General features: G+C 41.4%; 2 protein-coding genes across 2 annotated transcripts in view; one reads left to right on the top strand and one right to left on the bottom strand.

Moving 5' to 3' along the window:
* The window catches only part of cacna2d4a (calcium channel, voltage-dependent, alpha 2/delta subunit 4a), a 305,574-nt gene that overhangs the window by 112,221 nt on the left and 177,256 nt on the right, over positions 1-16,097 (top strand). The window lies entirely within an intron of this gene.
* The window catches only part of lrtm2a (leucine-rich repeats and transmembrane domains 2a), a 134,648-nt gene that overhangs the window by 35,926 nt on the left and 82,625 nt on the right, over positions 1-16,097 (bottom strand). The window contains exons 2-3 of the mRNA XM_055153290.1: positions 7,334-7,563; positions 1,047-1,172 (exon numbers count right to left, since the gene is read on the bottom strand). Coding sequence (XP_055009265.1) covers positions 1,047-1,172; positions 7,334-7,563 — 356 coding nt within the window. The remainder of the gene's footprint in view (positions 1-1,046; positions 1,173-7,333; positions 7,564-16,097) is intronic.

Raw genomic sequence — 16,097 nt, 5'->3', positions numbered from 1 at the left:
TCAACAGTCAAAACGATCGTCCTTTAAGAGCTTTTGGAAAGAGACAAGTCTTTATTTGTGCTGCTCTGGTGGGAGGCAGCCATGCACAGAGACACTGGAGACGCTGCTGTGATACACACCACAGAAAATTACCAATATTTTAATAGAAAATATAATTAAAATTTAGTAGAAAATCAGCCGAGGGCCAGATTAAAGGTCTTGGAGGGCCGAATCTGGCCCCGGGGCCATATGTTTGACACCCCTGGTTTAGACGGTGATGGCATTTTTGGGGCTTAAAAATGCAAAAATCTAAAACCACCTCCAGAGTGGAAAAATTTTACACTCTCTGCTGTGGTGTTTCCGTCTACACTGCCCAAGACGCAAAACTCTGGTCAGATCTGCTCAAGCCGCGTACACTTTTTACGTCACGTACACATCACGACCTGGCGTACATACCCAATTGAATTTCACACACTTTTGCATCACTGTATGCACGCAGATTTCCTCCTGAAAACACTTAGTGAAGACGCAGCGCCACTTTTCCGTCTTCTGTTCAGACCATCATCATATAAACGTCGCCAAATTGACAAATCAGGTGTAGAATTTGGGGAGAGAGTTTCAGCTCGAGTTTCTGAGTTACTTTTCTGACTTTTGCCGCGTTCATGGACATATTTCAACTCGGAAAAACATATTCCCAAGTTCCCAAGGACCACATGAACGCAGCATAACATTAGACTCACTGAAAACTCTATTCTGTGTCACAACCCCGAGCTCTATTAGACCGATTTAGTCCAACATCGCAGTTTATAATGAACAAAATGTAAACTAACAATCGAAGTGTGCTAGTTTATTATAGTGTAGTGTTACGCTAATCACATTGCAGTGTTCTTGGAGGCACATGACTTGCATTGGCAGCCGGTAAAGGGCATTCGATCTAAAAAATCTTTGCCATATCACTAATTGCTGCACAGCGAGGAGTAGAAAATGCTATGCCAGCCACACTCCGCACTTACATTACAATAGAGCCATGATTGCCTCTGGATGCAGCGGCGTACGAGCGTCTTTACCTGAAACAGCTCTCGGTCCATTCCCGTCAGCGAATTGTTATGCAGAGTGAGTCTCGTCAGGTTGGACATGTCTCGGAATAATCCTCCCGGTAAATTATCCAGGTAGTTGTTGGAGAGGTCCAGCTCCTAAAATACACACCACACGTTTGGTTATAAATAGACCCAAGCAGTAATTAGACACATACTCACTGCAACGTTTGGTGGAAATTTAAAGGTGAGAGGGTCTGCTACCTGCTCGTCTCCATGGAGAAGTGATTGCATTGTCTGGAATGTTCCGTGGTATGACTTTAAACTTATCTATCTATTCATTACTGGTGTTTCTATTTCTCAAAAAATGCCGTAATTCCTTCTGTGAATAGGGACGTCGCTCCACAGATCTGACTTGTAATGTAGTGTAGTGCTGTAAGCTGCTTGTCTTTCTTGTGAAAATCTCCATGGAGACATCAGGTGCCGGACCCTCCACTAGAAATGTTACGCAGTGCACCTTTAAGTCTTTTCTTTCCATATTAGATGCCGTATATTTTTGGCAGATAATGTGTTCAGACTTTCCATACTCCTTCCTATTTCATGTATTTTGGTTCTTTAGACTTTAGACTAGATGATTTCAGGTCATTGTTTTGCAAGTCTCAAGTCTTTGACCTCAAGTCCGAGTCAAGTCCCAAGTCAAAGACAGGCAAATCCAAGTCGAGTCTCGAGTCACTGGCCCATAAGTCCAAGTCAGGTCCAAGTCGTCTGCTTTGAGCTTCAAGTCATTTGAAGTCTTTAAACCAAAATACCAAATATATTGTTGTGGATCCGGCTACAAGTACAATGGAAAAAATGTACGAGCGATAACTTCAGTTAAAAAATGGCTTTACTGAAAAAAATTTGCCAGTGTCAAATCATCATATTTCTGTTACAACTCACTACATTCTATCTAACATGTTTTTTTTTTTTTTTTTTTTTTTTTTTATAACTTATAACGCAGTCTTCATCAGCTGAGGGTTTAAAAAACAACATCCTTTGGAATACAGAGAACCAGCGCCATCTATAGGTGAAATATCTGGTGCTACAACTGAAGAAAAATAATCCTTTTTTGGTTTTAAATAACAAATACATACTTTTAAACATTAACGTGTAATAACAAATGAATTAACCATTTTTTCTAAACCTTTTTAAACAAAATATTCAACATATATATCTTAGATTTTTGCAATTTATATACATTTTAAACTGAATTATACAAAATTATACTATATATGAGTATTTATAGAGTATATAAGAGTATTCAAAATGCAGACTTTTCCTTTTTAAATGTCTTGACAAGATCTTAGTGTGAATCATTACGGTCAGAATAGAAAGAATTCAGATTTAAAAGTGCTTCTTAAGTATTCTCAAGTCACAGGCCTCAAGTCCAAGTCAAGTCCCAAGTCTTAGTCCATTTTATCAAGTCAAGTCTCAAGTCTGACTCGAGTCAAAGTCATGACTTGCAGGTCCCCACCTCTGCTTCTTAGTACTGAGTAAGTAGTAAAAGTATCGGAAATCAGATACTAATCGATACTAAAAGTAACGAAAGTAGATCTTCATTTGAGCAGGTGTCAGTACTGAAGAAGTCACATTGACAGGACAGAAAAGAACCTTTCCCTTTAGAATGATCTTGAGCTGTATCAGAACTGTCTTTTTACTGTTGTGAGAGAAAGCTAATACTTTGACTGTGATCTGAGCTCTTACAGTTAGTTTAGTCATATTTATTTTTTTAATGAAATGGTGCACATTAAAGGTAGTTTGATTCATCAGTCTGACCTCGCAGCATTAGGATTCATTTGCCTGATGATAGGTGGGTACTTTTTAAATTTAACCAGTCGTTGCTATTTGGTCGTGATGTATGTAATGCTCTAAATCCCGTCGGAAGAAGGGCAATAATGTTTTTCCCCTTGATAAAATTCACCAAACATTCTCTTTGTTCCGGCTTTAAATCCTCGATCTCGGGAATTGTTGCCAACACAGAATGTCTGTCTTCGTCTACATCCATCTGAACCGCTTTGTTTACTGTTGTGTTGTACCACAAAAGGGACCCAGACAGGTGCTTCACAGCTCTTCGCTGACTGGCCGGTGCACGGTTTGCAACTTCTGCGGTTTTTGCAAACCGTCTAGTGTATTCCGATTCCTGACCTAGTCACTGGAGAGAAATGAAATTGAGCGGAGGCACTAGGTGGCACCAGCTTAGCTACATTAAAGGGTCCATATCACACTATTTTCTGATCGTATAATGTTGGTTTCTCATCACAAACAGACCTGCAGTTGTGTTTTGTTTCAGTCACACATGTTTAACTCACCAATCCTGCATATTTAGGCAAGGCAAGGCAAGGCAAGTTTATTTGTATAGCACAATTCGTACACAAAGTAATTCAAAGTGCTTTACAGAATAAGAAATACATTAAAATCATAATAAAAACAAATTAAAACATAAATAATCATGAAGATTAAAATTAAAAAAGAGAGACATAAATTGGAGAGAAGAGTGCGGAATGAAAACCTTTCAGTCATATGCACAGTCAAACAGAAATGTTTTGAGCCTGGATTTAAACAGCGTCACAGAAGAGTCTGTCTCACATGTTCAGACTGTTCCAGGTTTTAGCTGCATGAACCTGAAACTCTGACTCCCCTTGTTTAGTCGTGATTCTGGGCACCAGCAGGAGGCCGGTCCCTGAGCTCCTCAGAGTGTGAGATGGTTCATATGACACTAACATGTCACAGATGGACTTTGGTGCTCGGCCATGGAGAGACTTGTACAAGCAGAGCTGCTTTAAAGTCTCTGAGGCACAGGAAGCCAGTGCAGAGACCTGAGCACAGGACTTATGTGCTCGTACTTCCTAGTTCGAGTAAGGACCCGAGCTGCAGCGTTCTGGATGTTCTGGATGTTCTGGATGTTCTGCAGCGTCTCACAGCTCGTTTGGAGAGACCAGTGAGCAGAACATTACAGTATCTAACCTACTGGAGACAAACGCATGGATAAGTTTCTCCAAGTCTGCTTTAGACAGTAAACCTTTGATTTTTGCTATGTTTTTTAGATGGTAAAAGGCTGCAGATGTTATTGATTTGATGTGGCTGGTAAAATTCAAGTCTGAGTCCATTACTACCCCTAGATTTCTTGCCTGATTTGAAGGTTTTAGAGCGAGAGACTGGAGGTGATGCTGACACTGTCCCTTTGTTTCTGTGGACCAAACACTATGACTTCAGTCTTGTCAGAGTTTAGCTGGAGAAAGTTGTTTTGCATCCACACACTGATCTGTTGGATGCAGTGACCAAGTGAGTCCACTGGTCCATAGTCTCCAGCTGCCAGAGAGATGTAGATCTCAGTGTCATCTGCATAACTGTGTGGTCGGACACGTTATTGCTGCTTATTAACTGGCCTAATGGCAGCATGTAGAGATTGAACAACAGGGGGCCCAGGATTGACCCCTGAGGCACCCCACAGGTCAGGGCCATGTGATCTGAGACACAGTTTCCAATTTCAACAAAATACTTCCTGTCTTCTAGATAGGACTTGAACCAGTTTAGTACAGTACCAGAGATGCCCACCCAGTCCTCTAGTCTCTGTAAGAGGATCCCATGATCGACAGTGTCAAAAGCAGCACTCAGATCTAACAGGATCAAGACTGAGACTTTGCCTGCATCAGTGTTCAGGCGGATGTCATTTGTCACCTTGATAAGAGCAGTCTCAGTGCTGTGGTGGGCTCTAAAACCTGATTGGAAAACATCAAAGGAGTTGTTCATTTGGAGAAAGTTCGTAAGCTGTTGGTAAACAGCTTTTTCAAGGACTTTACCAAAAAACGGCAGATTTGAGATGGGTCGGAAATTGTTCAGTACTGTGGCATCAAGACTGCTCTTCTTTAGGAGAGGCTTAATGACTGCAGTTTTCAACGCTAGGCTGAGTTCTTGTCTCAAAGAAAACACTCTTTCCACCTTACAGGAAGTACCACTGTGTTTTTAGATAATTTCAGCTCTGGATCATCCAATATCAACTGAACAAAAGGTAAATTAGCTGTTAACTTGAAAACTACCACGTGATGAGCATTTAGAGATGTAGACAGACTAATAATAAAGGATCACTCAAATGTGCGAATGAAACAAAACACAACTCCATTTATGTTTTGGATGTGGTAACAACATTATAGGATGACCTAAAGCTCATAAGAGTACATTTTGCGTAACATAGAACCTTTAATTGACACGCACTCAAACTACCAGGAGCACTGTTGAAAGTTCCTGTTATATTTTTAGTATTTTTTTTAAACTTCTCCAGCCTTTCTTAGTCATCTCTTGCAGTTTCTCAGCGTGAGTCTTCCACACTGTATTACTATGTCCTCAGGGAAACTCAGTGGGCGAAAGCACGAGGCAAACAGCAGCTCTCCACAGTATGTTCAGACTTATAACACCAGTGGCCCCGCGCTCACACTGCATAACGCGCAAGGAGTCCCGGCATAAGCCAAATCACCGTTCTGTATCACTGCTCTGCGGCCATCGCCATAGCAACGGGTAAACAACTGCTCTGGGTAGAATGTAGTAACTAGCCTCATTTAAAACGCTGAAATAACTGATGTTTTGGACATTTACAGACGGGAAACAGGCTTTTCACATTCAAAAGTGACACATTTCGGTTTGTAGCCGTCGTATAAGCTTATTATACAACTTGTAGCCGTGCGTTTTGTAGTTTTAATGCACCGCTCCTCGTTGTTTAATGCTTTTACATATCATTGCTCTGCTGCCATCGGCCTTACATCGCCATGGCAACGGGTATTCAACCACTCTGAGGAGAATGTAAGGACGAGCTTCATTTAAAACGCTGAAATAATTGATATTTGACACATTTACAGGCAGTGGACAAGCATTTTAGACTCACATGTGAGACATTTCAGTTTGTAGCCACGGTAAAAGTGAATTAAACAACGCGTGTTAAAGTGAGAAGTGCGTTAAAACTGCGTAAAGCACAGCTCCGAGTTGTTTAAAGGTGAACTGTAGGGCTGCTCGATTATGGGAGAAGTCATTATCACGATTATTTTGGTCAATATTGAAATCATGAATAGTCAAATGATTATTTTTTTAGTTACATGATGCATTTATTCAACATTTCTCTCTCTCAAAAAAAATCTAACACACTTTGTTATTGATAATTTACGCAAAACTTTTTCGAAAACTAAATTGAAAATAAATATAGGCTACAAATATTAACCTGCAATTTTGTGATGTATAAAACATAAAATTAATAAAATATACTCTGAATATGAATTAAGTCATAGAAAAACATAAATGTATCCAAAATAAACTATATCCAGCTGTTCTACAATCTCTACATTTAAAAAATAAAATAAATATACTTATTTATATTAAGTTCCACACTCACACCTGACCAGCGGCACGTAAATCGTTTCAACTCAATTATATGAGTTTGGAGATCGTTTGACACACAAATCGAAATCGTGATCAAAATTCAGTTAATTGCACAGCCTTAGTAGTCAGACTGGCGCCACCTAGTGCCTCCACTCAATTTCATTTCTCTCCAGCGACAAGGTCAGGAATCAGAATACACTAGATTGTTTGCAAAAACCCCGGAGTTCAGGCACCAGCCAATCAGCGAAGAGCCATACATTGTGTGTTGACAACGATTCCCGAGATCGAGGGTTTAAAGTTGGAACAAAGAGAATGTTTGGTGAATTTTATCAAGGGGAAAGACGTTATTCTTCCTACGGGATTTGGGAAAAGCTTAATATACCAGTTATCCCGCATTACATACCAAGCAGCAGCGATTGGTTAAATGCAAAAAAGTACCCGCCTACCGTCAAGCGAACGAATTCTTAATGCTGCGAGGTCAGACGGTTTTGTACTGATGAATCAGGCTACAACCTTAGTGCATTGTGTAAATTTTCATCAAATGTTTTTCCTCCATGGAAGTGTTGTTGCTTTGTCTGGAATGTTTCGCAGTATGGTATTAAACCTTTCTATCTTCATGGAGACCAAACCAGACCAAGTTACAGGTCAGATCTGTGGAGAACCGACCCTGCTCACAGTCAGAATGTCTGTTTTTCTAAGTATTGTTGAACTTTAAACCTACTTATAATTGAATAAATGCAAGGTAGAGCTGCTGAATGTCATACTGTGGAACATTCCAGAGCAGAGCAATGACGTATCCATAGAGACAGAAATAGCAGGTGATGGACCAGCAACCACAAAGTCACTGCACCTTTAACGCGTACCAAGACCACGGACACATCTCACTGAGTACAAACAGAAAAACACTGAGTGCAGACCTCCAGAGAGGAGAGGTTGGCGAAGGCGGAGGTCCCCAGGGCAGAGAGCTTGTTGTTGGCCAGCAGCAGCGAGCGACTCCCCTGGGGCAGGAGGTGCAGGGGGGGCAGAGACGAGAGACCCAGCCCCCCGCAGTTCACCACCTGACCGTCGGAGGAGCAGTGGCAGGGGGGCGGGCAGGGGGAGGCGCTGTGGAGCAGGGCGGCCAGCATACACAACACATGGAGGAAGACTGGAGAGAGAAAAAAGAGACAGAGAAAGAGAATATTTAGTTAGATTTGCCAGATTTGTAACACACCTGAACAAGAAATTCTGTTTTGTTAAAGCTGCATTGTGTAACTTTTCTTGTCTCCATGGAGATGCTATGGACAACGACTGGAGATAGAGAGAGAGAAAGAGAGAGACTATACTTACTGTAGATAGATTTGCAAGAATTGTAACAAGAAATGCTGTTTTGTTAAAGGTGCATTGTGTAACTTTTCTCATGGAGGGTTCACTACCTGTGTGTCTCCATGGTGATGTCAATGTTTTTATCTGGAATGTCCCAGTATGGCATTAAACCACAATGAAAAAAATGATAGTGATTAATTTTTTTCTTTTTTTTTCAGTTTTCGATTTTGTGTTTAAAAGACTAATGGAAAAAAAAAGGTTTCCGTGGCTTAAACTGCGATGCCGGACTTTTGCGCCGCATATGGACCGAACCAGGACTAAACCAGGTCTAAACCTGGTCTAAAACAGGACAAAACCAGGACTGATCCCAGCACTGAACCAGGTCTAAACCAGTGCTAAACAAGTACTAAACCAGGTCTAAAACAGGTCTAAAACAGGACAAAACCAGGACTGATCCCAGGACTGAACCAGGACTGAACAAGGACTAAAACAGGATTAAACGAGGATTAAACCAGGTCTAAAACAGGACTAAAACAGGACAAAACCAGGACTGATCCCAGGACTGAACTAGGACTAAAACGGGTCTAAACCAGGTCTAAAACAGGATTAAAACAGGACAAAACCAGGACTGATCCCAGGACTGAACTAGGACTAAAACGGGTCTAAACCAGGTCTAAAACAGGATTAAAACAGGACAAAACCAGGACTTGATCCCAGGACTGAACCAGAACTGAACTAGGACTAAAACAGTACTAAACCAGTTCTAAGCGAGGTCTAAAACAGGACTAAACCAGGACTAAACCAGGACTAGACCAGAGCTGAACCAGGACTGAGTGTTGGGACGGGCCGAGCAGTGCGCCGGCATAGACCATCAGGTGACTGCAGGTGCTTTGCAGACACTCTGCTCCGTAGGCCTGTTTCTCTCTCAAGTCCAAGATTAGTCCTGGCTTAGACCTGATTTAGTTCCCCTGGTTCAGTTCTGGGACCAGTCCTGGTTCAGCCCGTATGCGGCTTAAAAGTCCGGCATCTCAGTTTAAGTCACGGAAACGAGAAACGACCATTATATTCATTTAAACACAAAATCTAAAACTGAAAAAACTCATTTTTATCTGTTTTTTTGTTGTTGTTTTTTTTCTTATTTTTGGTTTTATTTTGAAAAACAAATGATACACTGATTCAATATCTTCATGGACAGAAGCAGGTGTTGGACCCTCCACCAAAAAAGTTACACAGTGCGCCTTTAAAGCAGACCTATTATTTAAAATGAACTTTTCAGAGCTTGTCGTAGTTGTTTTTTCTTCTCATTTACCCTCTCAAAGTTATTTGCAGTGATTCGTCTGTGTTTGAGTAATCTTTATTTACTTATTTTCAAGACCCCATTTTGCCAATCAGCTTCTTCTTCTACTTCTGTTTTCAAAGTCGTTCACTTCTTTGTACTTAGTTTTTATTTTCTTGTAGTTTTTGATGAGTATTGGGATTTAAAATGTCCAAATTATAACAATGATTTAAGGGTGTCGTGGATTATAATAATTGAAATCCTTTTTGTCCGTTCTCATTTGTAATTCTGGTCGCGGCAATTTGTTTTAATTTCACTTTCTTCGCTTATTAACTAGCCAAAGCTCTCGGTGTTTTGTTTTTCTTTGCCAGATTTCCTCAACAACCATCTGCTTATCTCCGTGTTTTCTTCCATCCCTCACAGATAAACAAACCCACCTTCTCTCTCTTTCTCTCTCTCTTTCGCTCTCACTTTCCTCTCTTTGTCTCTCTCTTTTACTTAACTCTCTCTCTCCCTCTTCTCTTTTGCGCTCTTTTTTTCCCCCTTTTTCTCTTCACCCTGGTCTCTGCTCCATCTCTCTTATCTTCTCTAACCCCTCCTCTCTCTCCTTTTCTCTGTCCCCTTATCTCTCTCTCCGCTCCCTCTCTCTCTGTCTTTCTCATCCCCTCTCTCTTCTCGCTCCCCCTTTCTCTCCCTCTTCTCCCTTTTCTCTTTTTCTCTCTCCCTCTCTCTATCCGTCTCTATCTCCTCTCTCCCCCTCTCCATCTTTCTGTCTCTCCCTCTTTTCCCTTTTTTCTCTCTCTCTCCTTTTGTTCTCTTTTTCTCTTTCTTCACCCCCTCTCTCACACCGTCTCTAGCCCCCCCTCTCTCTCTTTCTCCCCTCACCTTTTCTCTAAACCTTTCTCTTTTTCTCTCTCCTTCTCTCTATCTCCTCTCTTCCCTCTTTCTCCCTTTTCTCTAACCTCTTTTCTCTCTCTCTCTCTCTATCCTTCTCTATCTCCTCTTGCCCCCTCTCCGTCTTTCTCTCTCTCTCTCCCTTTTCCCTCTTACTCTCTCTTTTTCTCTTTCTTTACCCCCTCTCTCAAATTGTCTCTAACTCCCTCTCTCTCTTTCTCCTCTCACCTTTTCTCTAACCCTTTCTCTTTTTCTCTCTCCTTGTCTCTATCTCCTCTTGCCCCCTCTCCGTCTTTCTCTCTCTCTCCCTTTTCTCTCTTTTCCCTCTTACTCTCTCTTTTTCTCTTTCTTTACCCCCCTCTCTCAAACTGTCTCTAACTCCCTCTCTCTCTTTCTCCTCTCACCTTTTCTCTAACCCTTTCTCTTTTTCTCTCTCCTTGTCTCTATCTCCTCTCTCCCCCTCTCCGTCTTTCTCTGTTTCTCCCTCTTCTCCCTTTTCTCTCTCTCGCCTCTTTCTCCCCTTTCTCTACCCCTTTTCTCTTTTTCTCTTTCCCTCTCTCTGTTTCTCTATCCCTTCTCTCCCCCTCTCCGTCTTTCTCTCTTTCTCCCTCTTCTCCATTTTCTCTCTTTCCCCTCTTACTCTCTCTTTTTCTCTTTCTCTTTCTTTACCCCTCTCAGACCATCTCTAACCCCCTCTCTCTCTTTCTCCCCTCACTTTTTCTCTGACCCTTTCTCTCTCCTTCTCTCTATCCTTCTCTATGCCCTCTCCATCTCTCTCTGTCTCTCCCTCAACACTCTTTTCTTTCTCTCCTTGCTCTCTCTGTCTCTCTCTTCACCTCTCTCACCTTCTCTCTCGGTCTCCCTTCTGCCTCTCTCTCTCTAAGCTTCTGTGTCCCTTCTTTCTCTCTTTTCTCTCTCTTCTTGCTCTCTCTATCCCTCCCTCTCTCTCTTCACCCCTCTCTCTCGCATTCTCTCTCTCACACACCTTCTCTATCCTCTTCTCTCTCGGTCTCCCTCCTGCCTCTCTCTCACCCCTTCCCTATTTCTCTCTCTCTCCCTCTCTCTTTCTCTCTCTCTATCTGCCCCCCTCTCTCTCTTCACCTCCTCTTTTTCCCTCTCTCCTCTCTCTTTCTTTTGTTTATCGGTCCCTCTCCTTTTTAATTCCAGCGCTCTGTATTCCCCCAGCGTCTTGTTACAGCGGCTGAGTCTGCCTCTTCCCAAAGTCTTATCAGCACGACTTATTTACTCTTTATCTCCCTCTGCGTAAATATATTTGTGTTGTGTGTGTGTGTGTCTGTCCGTGTGTGTGTGTGCGTGTGTGTGTGTGTGTGTGTGTGTCCATGTGTGTGTCCATGTGTGTGTCACCAACAAAGCGTGATATTAAGAAAACTCTCAAATAACGTTTTGCTTTTTGCTTCTTGCACCGGCAAAAGTTAATAAAACTGCAGTAAAATTCATGGTATTGTTTTTTTCTGTCTGTCATTTGCTTAAGCCGGACGTTCACTGTGCGACATTTGACCCTTTTCTGAGCCGATTTTTAACTCGTGCAACTGTTTTTGGGATCGGGTCGAGTTTTGGCTTAATCATGTGCCGTGTTTCGTGTAGTAAACATGGGGAAACGAAAACTGATTAATACCTTACGACCGGCTTCTGATCGGCAATCGTAGGTCACAAGAAAATAAAAACAGTTTGAAATTCAGTGGTCTCTCGTGAGGGTTTCGCTCTGCTGAAGTCGTTCCATGAGCTGTGAACTTTTAAACCCTGAGATTTGGTCGTACAGTTTGAGCTGGAGCTGAGTGAAATGAAAGAAAATATCACACAGTGTTTTTACCATATTTTTTGGACTATAAGGTGCACCGGATTATAAGGTGCAATATCAGTAATGTTGAATTCTCACGTCTATTTTCATACATGAGGTGCACCGGATTATAAGGCGCATTAAGTGAAACAAACGAACGACACTTGAGACTGATCCCTTAGCCCAGGCGTCCACGATCCATCGGCAGATCGTGACGTAATTCGCCCGGCGTCGCCTCTCTGTCTTGGTGAATGTGTATTATGAATGTGAATGTGAGTGGATCATATAAGTTTTTTTTTTTTTTTTTTATTTCCTATGAGGACGACTCAAATATACGTTGAGTAATAATGTGTTCAATGCAGCTTCATGCGCACATTTGTTTACGTTTTCCAGAAAGGAAACTTAAAACCACATGACTAATCTGCATAAACCATAAGCGCTGAAAAAACAGTTCACTCCTTGTGCGCTGATGCTGTTCAGTTTCTGTCAGACTAAAGGACATGTTTTACTCCGTGAGGCTCCTGACTACAATAGCCGTAATGCGCTGGACAATCCATCAAGCTGTGCGGCTTTGTAGGCTACAAAAGTTGTATTAAAATATTTTGACAGATTTTTTTAATACATAAGGCACACCAGATTAGAAGGCGCACTGTCAATTTTTGAGAAAATTAAAGGATTTCAAATGCGCATTATAGTCTGAAAAATATGGTTATTAGTTGGTACATTTATACTATTTAAATGCTATGTATTCTTTAACTCATTTTGGATATTTTTTGTATTTTCTTGTTTTGCCACCTTGTAAGTAAAGTAAAATGATTTGCCACTGCAGTACATTTTTAATATCTTTTTTCAAAATGACAAACAAGCCATAAAAGTTTCAAAAATACTGTAAAAATACTACATAAAGGAACATAAATGTAACATTTCTGGTGTCTGCCCCCAGCTTGTCTCCATGGCGATGTTATTGCTTTGTCTGCAATGTTCCACAGTATCGCTTTAAAGTCCATTAAGACGAGCAGGTGATTCCACAGAGCCAAGTTACTGGTGAGATCTGTGGAGAGGTGACCCAGCTCACTGTAAGCTATTTTTTTTCCAAAACAAAAACATCTGTAATTTAATAATTGCAAGATTGATAAGTTTAATGCCATATGGTGGAATATTCTAGGCAAAGCAATAACAAACAAGCAGGTGACACCAAGGGCCAAGTTACAGGTCGGATCTATGTATAGGCTACCCCACTCACACTAAGAATGTATATTTTTCATTATATTTGTTCTAGTACCTAAAAGAAAAAAATGCAACGATTAATTTTTTTAGTGAAATCCTTTTCGACGATTTCCAATTAAATGCGAGTTTTATGTGACTCCAGTGTGAACAGTAAATGGCCCAAAAGTTTTCCGCATGTGCACTGGAGACACGACGAAGTCAACCGCAGTGAGCGTGCTCTGTGTTTACGGAAGTTGTCCAAACATGGACGCGAGCATTGAGCACCTGGAGATTTTAAAGTTCCTCTCGTACCAGAGCCAGAACATGAACAACTTACTTGTTTTAAAGAAGAGATTGAGAAGGAGAAGGACGAGGTTTTTGGCGGTGGTGTTTTGTGGACAGTCCGTTGAAAAGGAACGTGTGGATGTGGAGACGTAGCCAAGAGTGGTGAGTGGTGATGTGCTTCTCTTCAGTGACACGGAGTTCATTAACAATTTTTTGCCTACTTCAGCGCAGAATAGTGACGTTTGTGGCTTGTTGATAACGTGTAGGTCGGATGAATGCGCTTTGGCCGTTCAGACTGAAGTCGCATGTCAAAAGATCAGATATGTATCGGTTTCAGGAGCACATATCCAAGTGGCCTGGGTCACATTTGAAAAAATCGGTCATTAAAAGATCAGATACAGGTCACATAGGGGCCAAAAAATCAGATTTGGGTCACTTCAGGCTGCAGTCTGAACGCAGCCATAGAATACACACAAAATCAATAACGTTAATGTCATACTGCGGAACATTCCTGGTGACGCAATAACACCTCTATGCAGAAAAACCTTCACCAGAAAGTTTTTGTTTTAATCCCTGTGGACGACTCGCTCTCATTTGCATCATTCACATCTTCTCACTAGCTCCCTTTGAGCGTGTGCCACTGGCTTTTGTCCCGTCCTCTGTTTTTATTTTCATATTTTGCCTTTGGTTTTACCGGTTCATTCTTCCCCTCTAAAGCGGCTTTTCCTTTCACTGCGCCAAAACTGGGCATGTGCCGAGAATGATGAAACTCAATGAAAGATTCCTTTATGGGCCAGAGAGTCTTTGGGAATTCTCGAAACAATGCGGATGTGAGCGAGTGTGATAAATGTATTTTCTACAGGCTTCTATCTGTCTGCTGCGTCCGTCCCTGAAAAGCACTCTGAGCTATTGCGAGATAGGGCCAGGAATACCGAGTCCAACCAAAAGGAGTGAATGCGGACACAAAAATGACTTGAATCGCTGATCAGTTCATTTGCTTTTGGAAGTCCCTTGAGATAAATCTATTATTCAAGGTGTATTTACTCTTTTAAAGACACTGTACCTGATTTTAACCGTCTTAAAAGTGTGAAAAGTAGATGTAGTCCACTTTAAATGTCTTGCGGGTGTCCAAAGTTATTCCTCACTTAAAGGTTGTATGGAGGATGTTTTTTTTTTTGTTTCAAATTGTCAATGAAAGTTTAAAATACCATTACAGAGACGCAGTAACTTTGTAATTATGATGACCAAAAAAAAAAAAAAAAAGAATGAAAATCTATCAACTGTGGACGTAGTGAGGCCAGATAAACATCAGCCAATAGATAACGAAGCTACCTCATTTTCTATTGGCTGTTAGGTCGTCAATCAAAATCCCTACGTTTCTAGTGTAAGTGACTCGCCGGCGCGCGGGGATTACGTGGATTATGCAGCGGTTCTTAGAGGCTTTTTCAAACTGTAGCTTCTTCGCAATTCGCACAAAGTTTGTCGCGATGGCCGACGAGAATCCACGACCAGTTCATCGCAAAAGAAAGTCCGTTTTTGAGGTCGCTGAAAGACGAAGAGAAAGAGAAAAGGAGCAAAGCCAAACTGAGGTGATTCTTGGTGATTCCTTCCAGCGATGGCGCGACTGAAGCAGACGAAGGGTCTAAAAACTGACACGTCGGTCGCTGAATTATTTCTAGACAGGTCACTTCAACAGTATTTCTGAACGCGCACGGGCTGTAAACAAGCGTGATTTCTAGAGTAAAGAGGCGGGAGGAGATGTTTCTACTGAGGGAGCTGTGGAGGAGGGAGGTGGTGTCACGCATGCACAAAAAATCCTCTATACAACCTTTAACCTTATGCATTTAGGACATTGCAATTATTCACCACAATGAGTTTAGAAGTGCTTTTCTTTTATCAGCTTTCAGAGATCAGCAAAAACTAGCACGCTAACATGCATTTACTGATTATCAGACAATAAAATGCTTTCAAACAGCACATGGTGGACTTGTTTTGACCTCAAGAGCCACTAGAATACAAAATATGCTTGAATACATGGGGGGGAAATCTACTTCAGGGCCTTAAGTAAGAAGCATTATGTCAGTAGATACTATTTGATACCTAGTGGTAAAGTCTAGTTATTCTCTGGCTAAGGTAAGAGATTTCTATTTTTAGGAAGATGCTGATATTAAGCTTCCATAACTCAGAAAACCACTGAAAACATAAAATAAATTGTGCATCCTACAAAACTCTAAATAAAGCTACAGTATAATGTTTGTAAGATTGTAATCACTGTAGTTAAAGCATTGTGTAAGTTTTCTGGTAGAGGGTCCATCAGATGTTTCACAGTACGGCATTAAACCTTTCTATCTTCATGGAGACCAAACCAGACCAAGCTACAGGTCAGATCTGCGGAGAGGCGACCCCCGCTCACAGTCAGAATGCCTGTTTTTCTCAGTATTTTCAAGCTGTAAAACCACTCGTAGTTAAATAAATGTAAGGTGGAGCTGTGTAATGTCATACTGTGGAACATTCCAGGCAGAGCAATGACGTATCCATAGAAACAAGCAGGTGACGGACCCCAAACCAAAAAGTTACATAGTGCAGCTTTAAGTTTGGCTTCCTTACAGACTCCATTTGCGTTGTTGTACATTATTCTTACAGTGTGCATCACCTCGGAGACGCTTACAACATGAGAAGAGTATATTTTGGAGCGTATACTGTCACTTTGGGAAAAACAGTCCGTGCGTTAGTGCAGAGCTCTCGTGGAAAGAGAAGGATTTTGGTGCAGAGCCGGTTTGATTTCTAATAGCAGGTTTGAAACTCGCTGCAAATCGCTACAGACAGAACTCCAGCTAAAAGGACGAGGCTCTGGTTTCTGCCTTTACACAATTTAAACAGAAGAACAAAGGAGCCAGAGAAAGTTTTTATTATTTTC

Source organism: Boleophthalmus pectinirostris, unplaced genomic scaffold (genome assembly GCF_026225935.1).
Source record: "Boleophthalmus pectinirostris isolate CB_2022bp ecotype Guang Dong unplaced genomic scaffold, ASM2622593v1 HiC_scaffold_18, whole genome shotgun sequence".
Classification (NCBI taxonomy): domain Eukaryota; kingdom Metazoa; phylum Chordata; class Actinopteri; order Gobiiformes; family Gobiidae; genus Boleophthalmus; species Boleophthalmus pectinirostris.
Note: the sequence above shows the minus strand (reverse complement) of the source record. Positions and strands in the feature narration are given on the sequence as shown.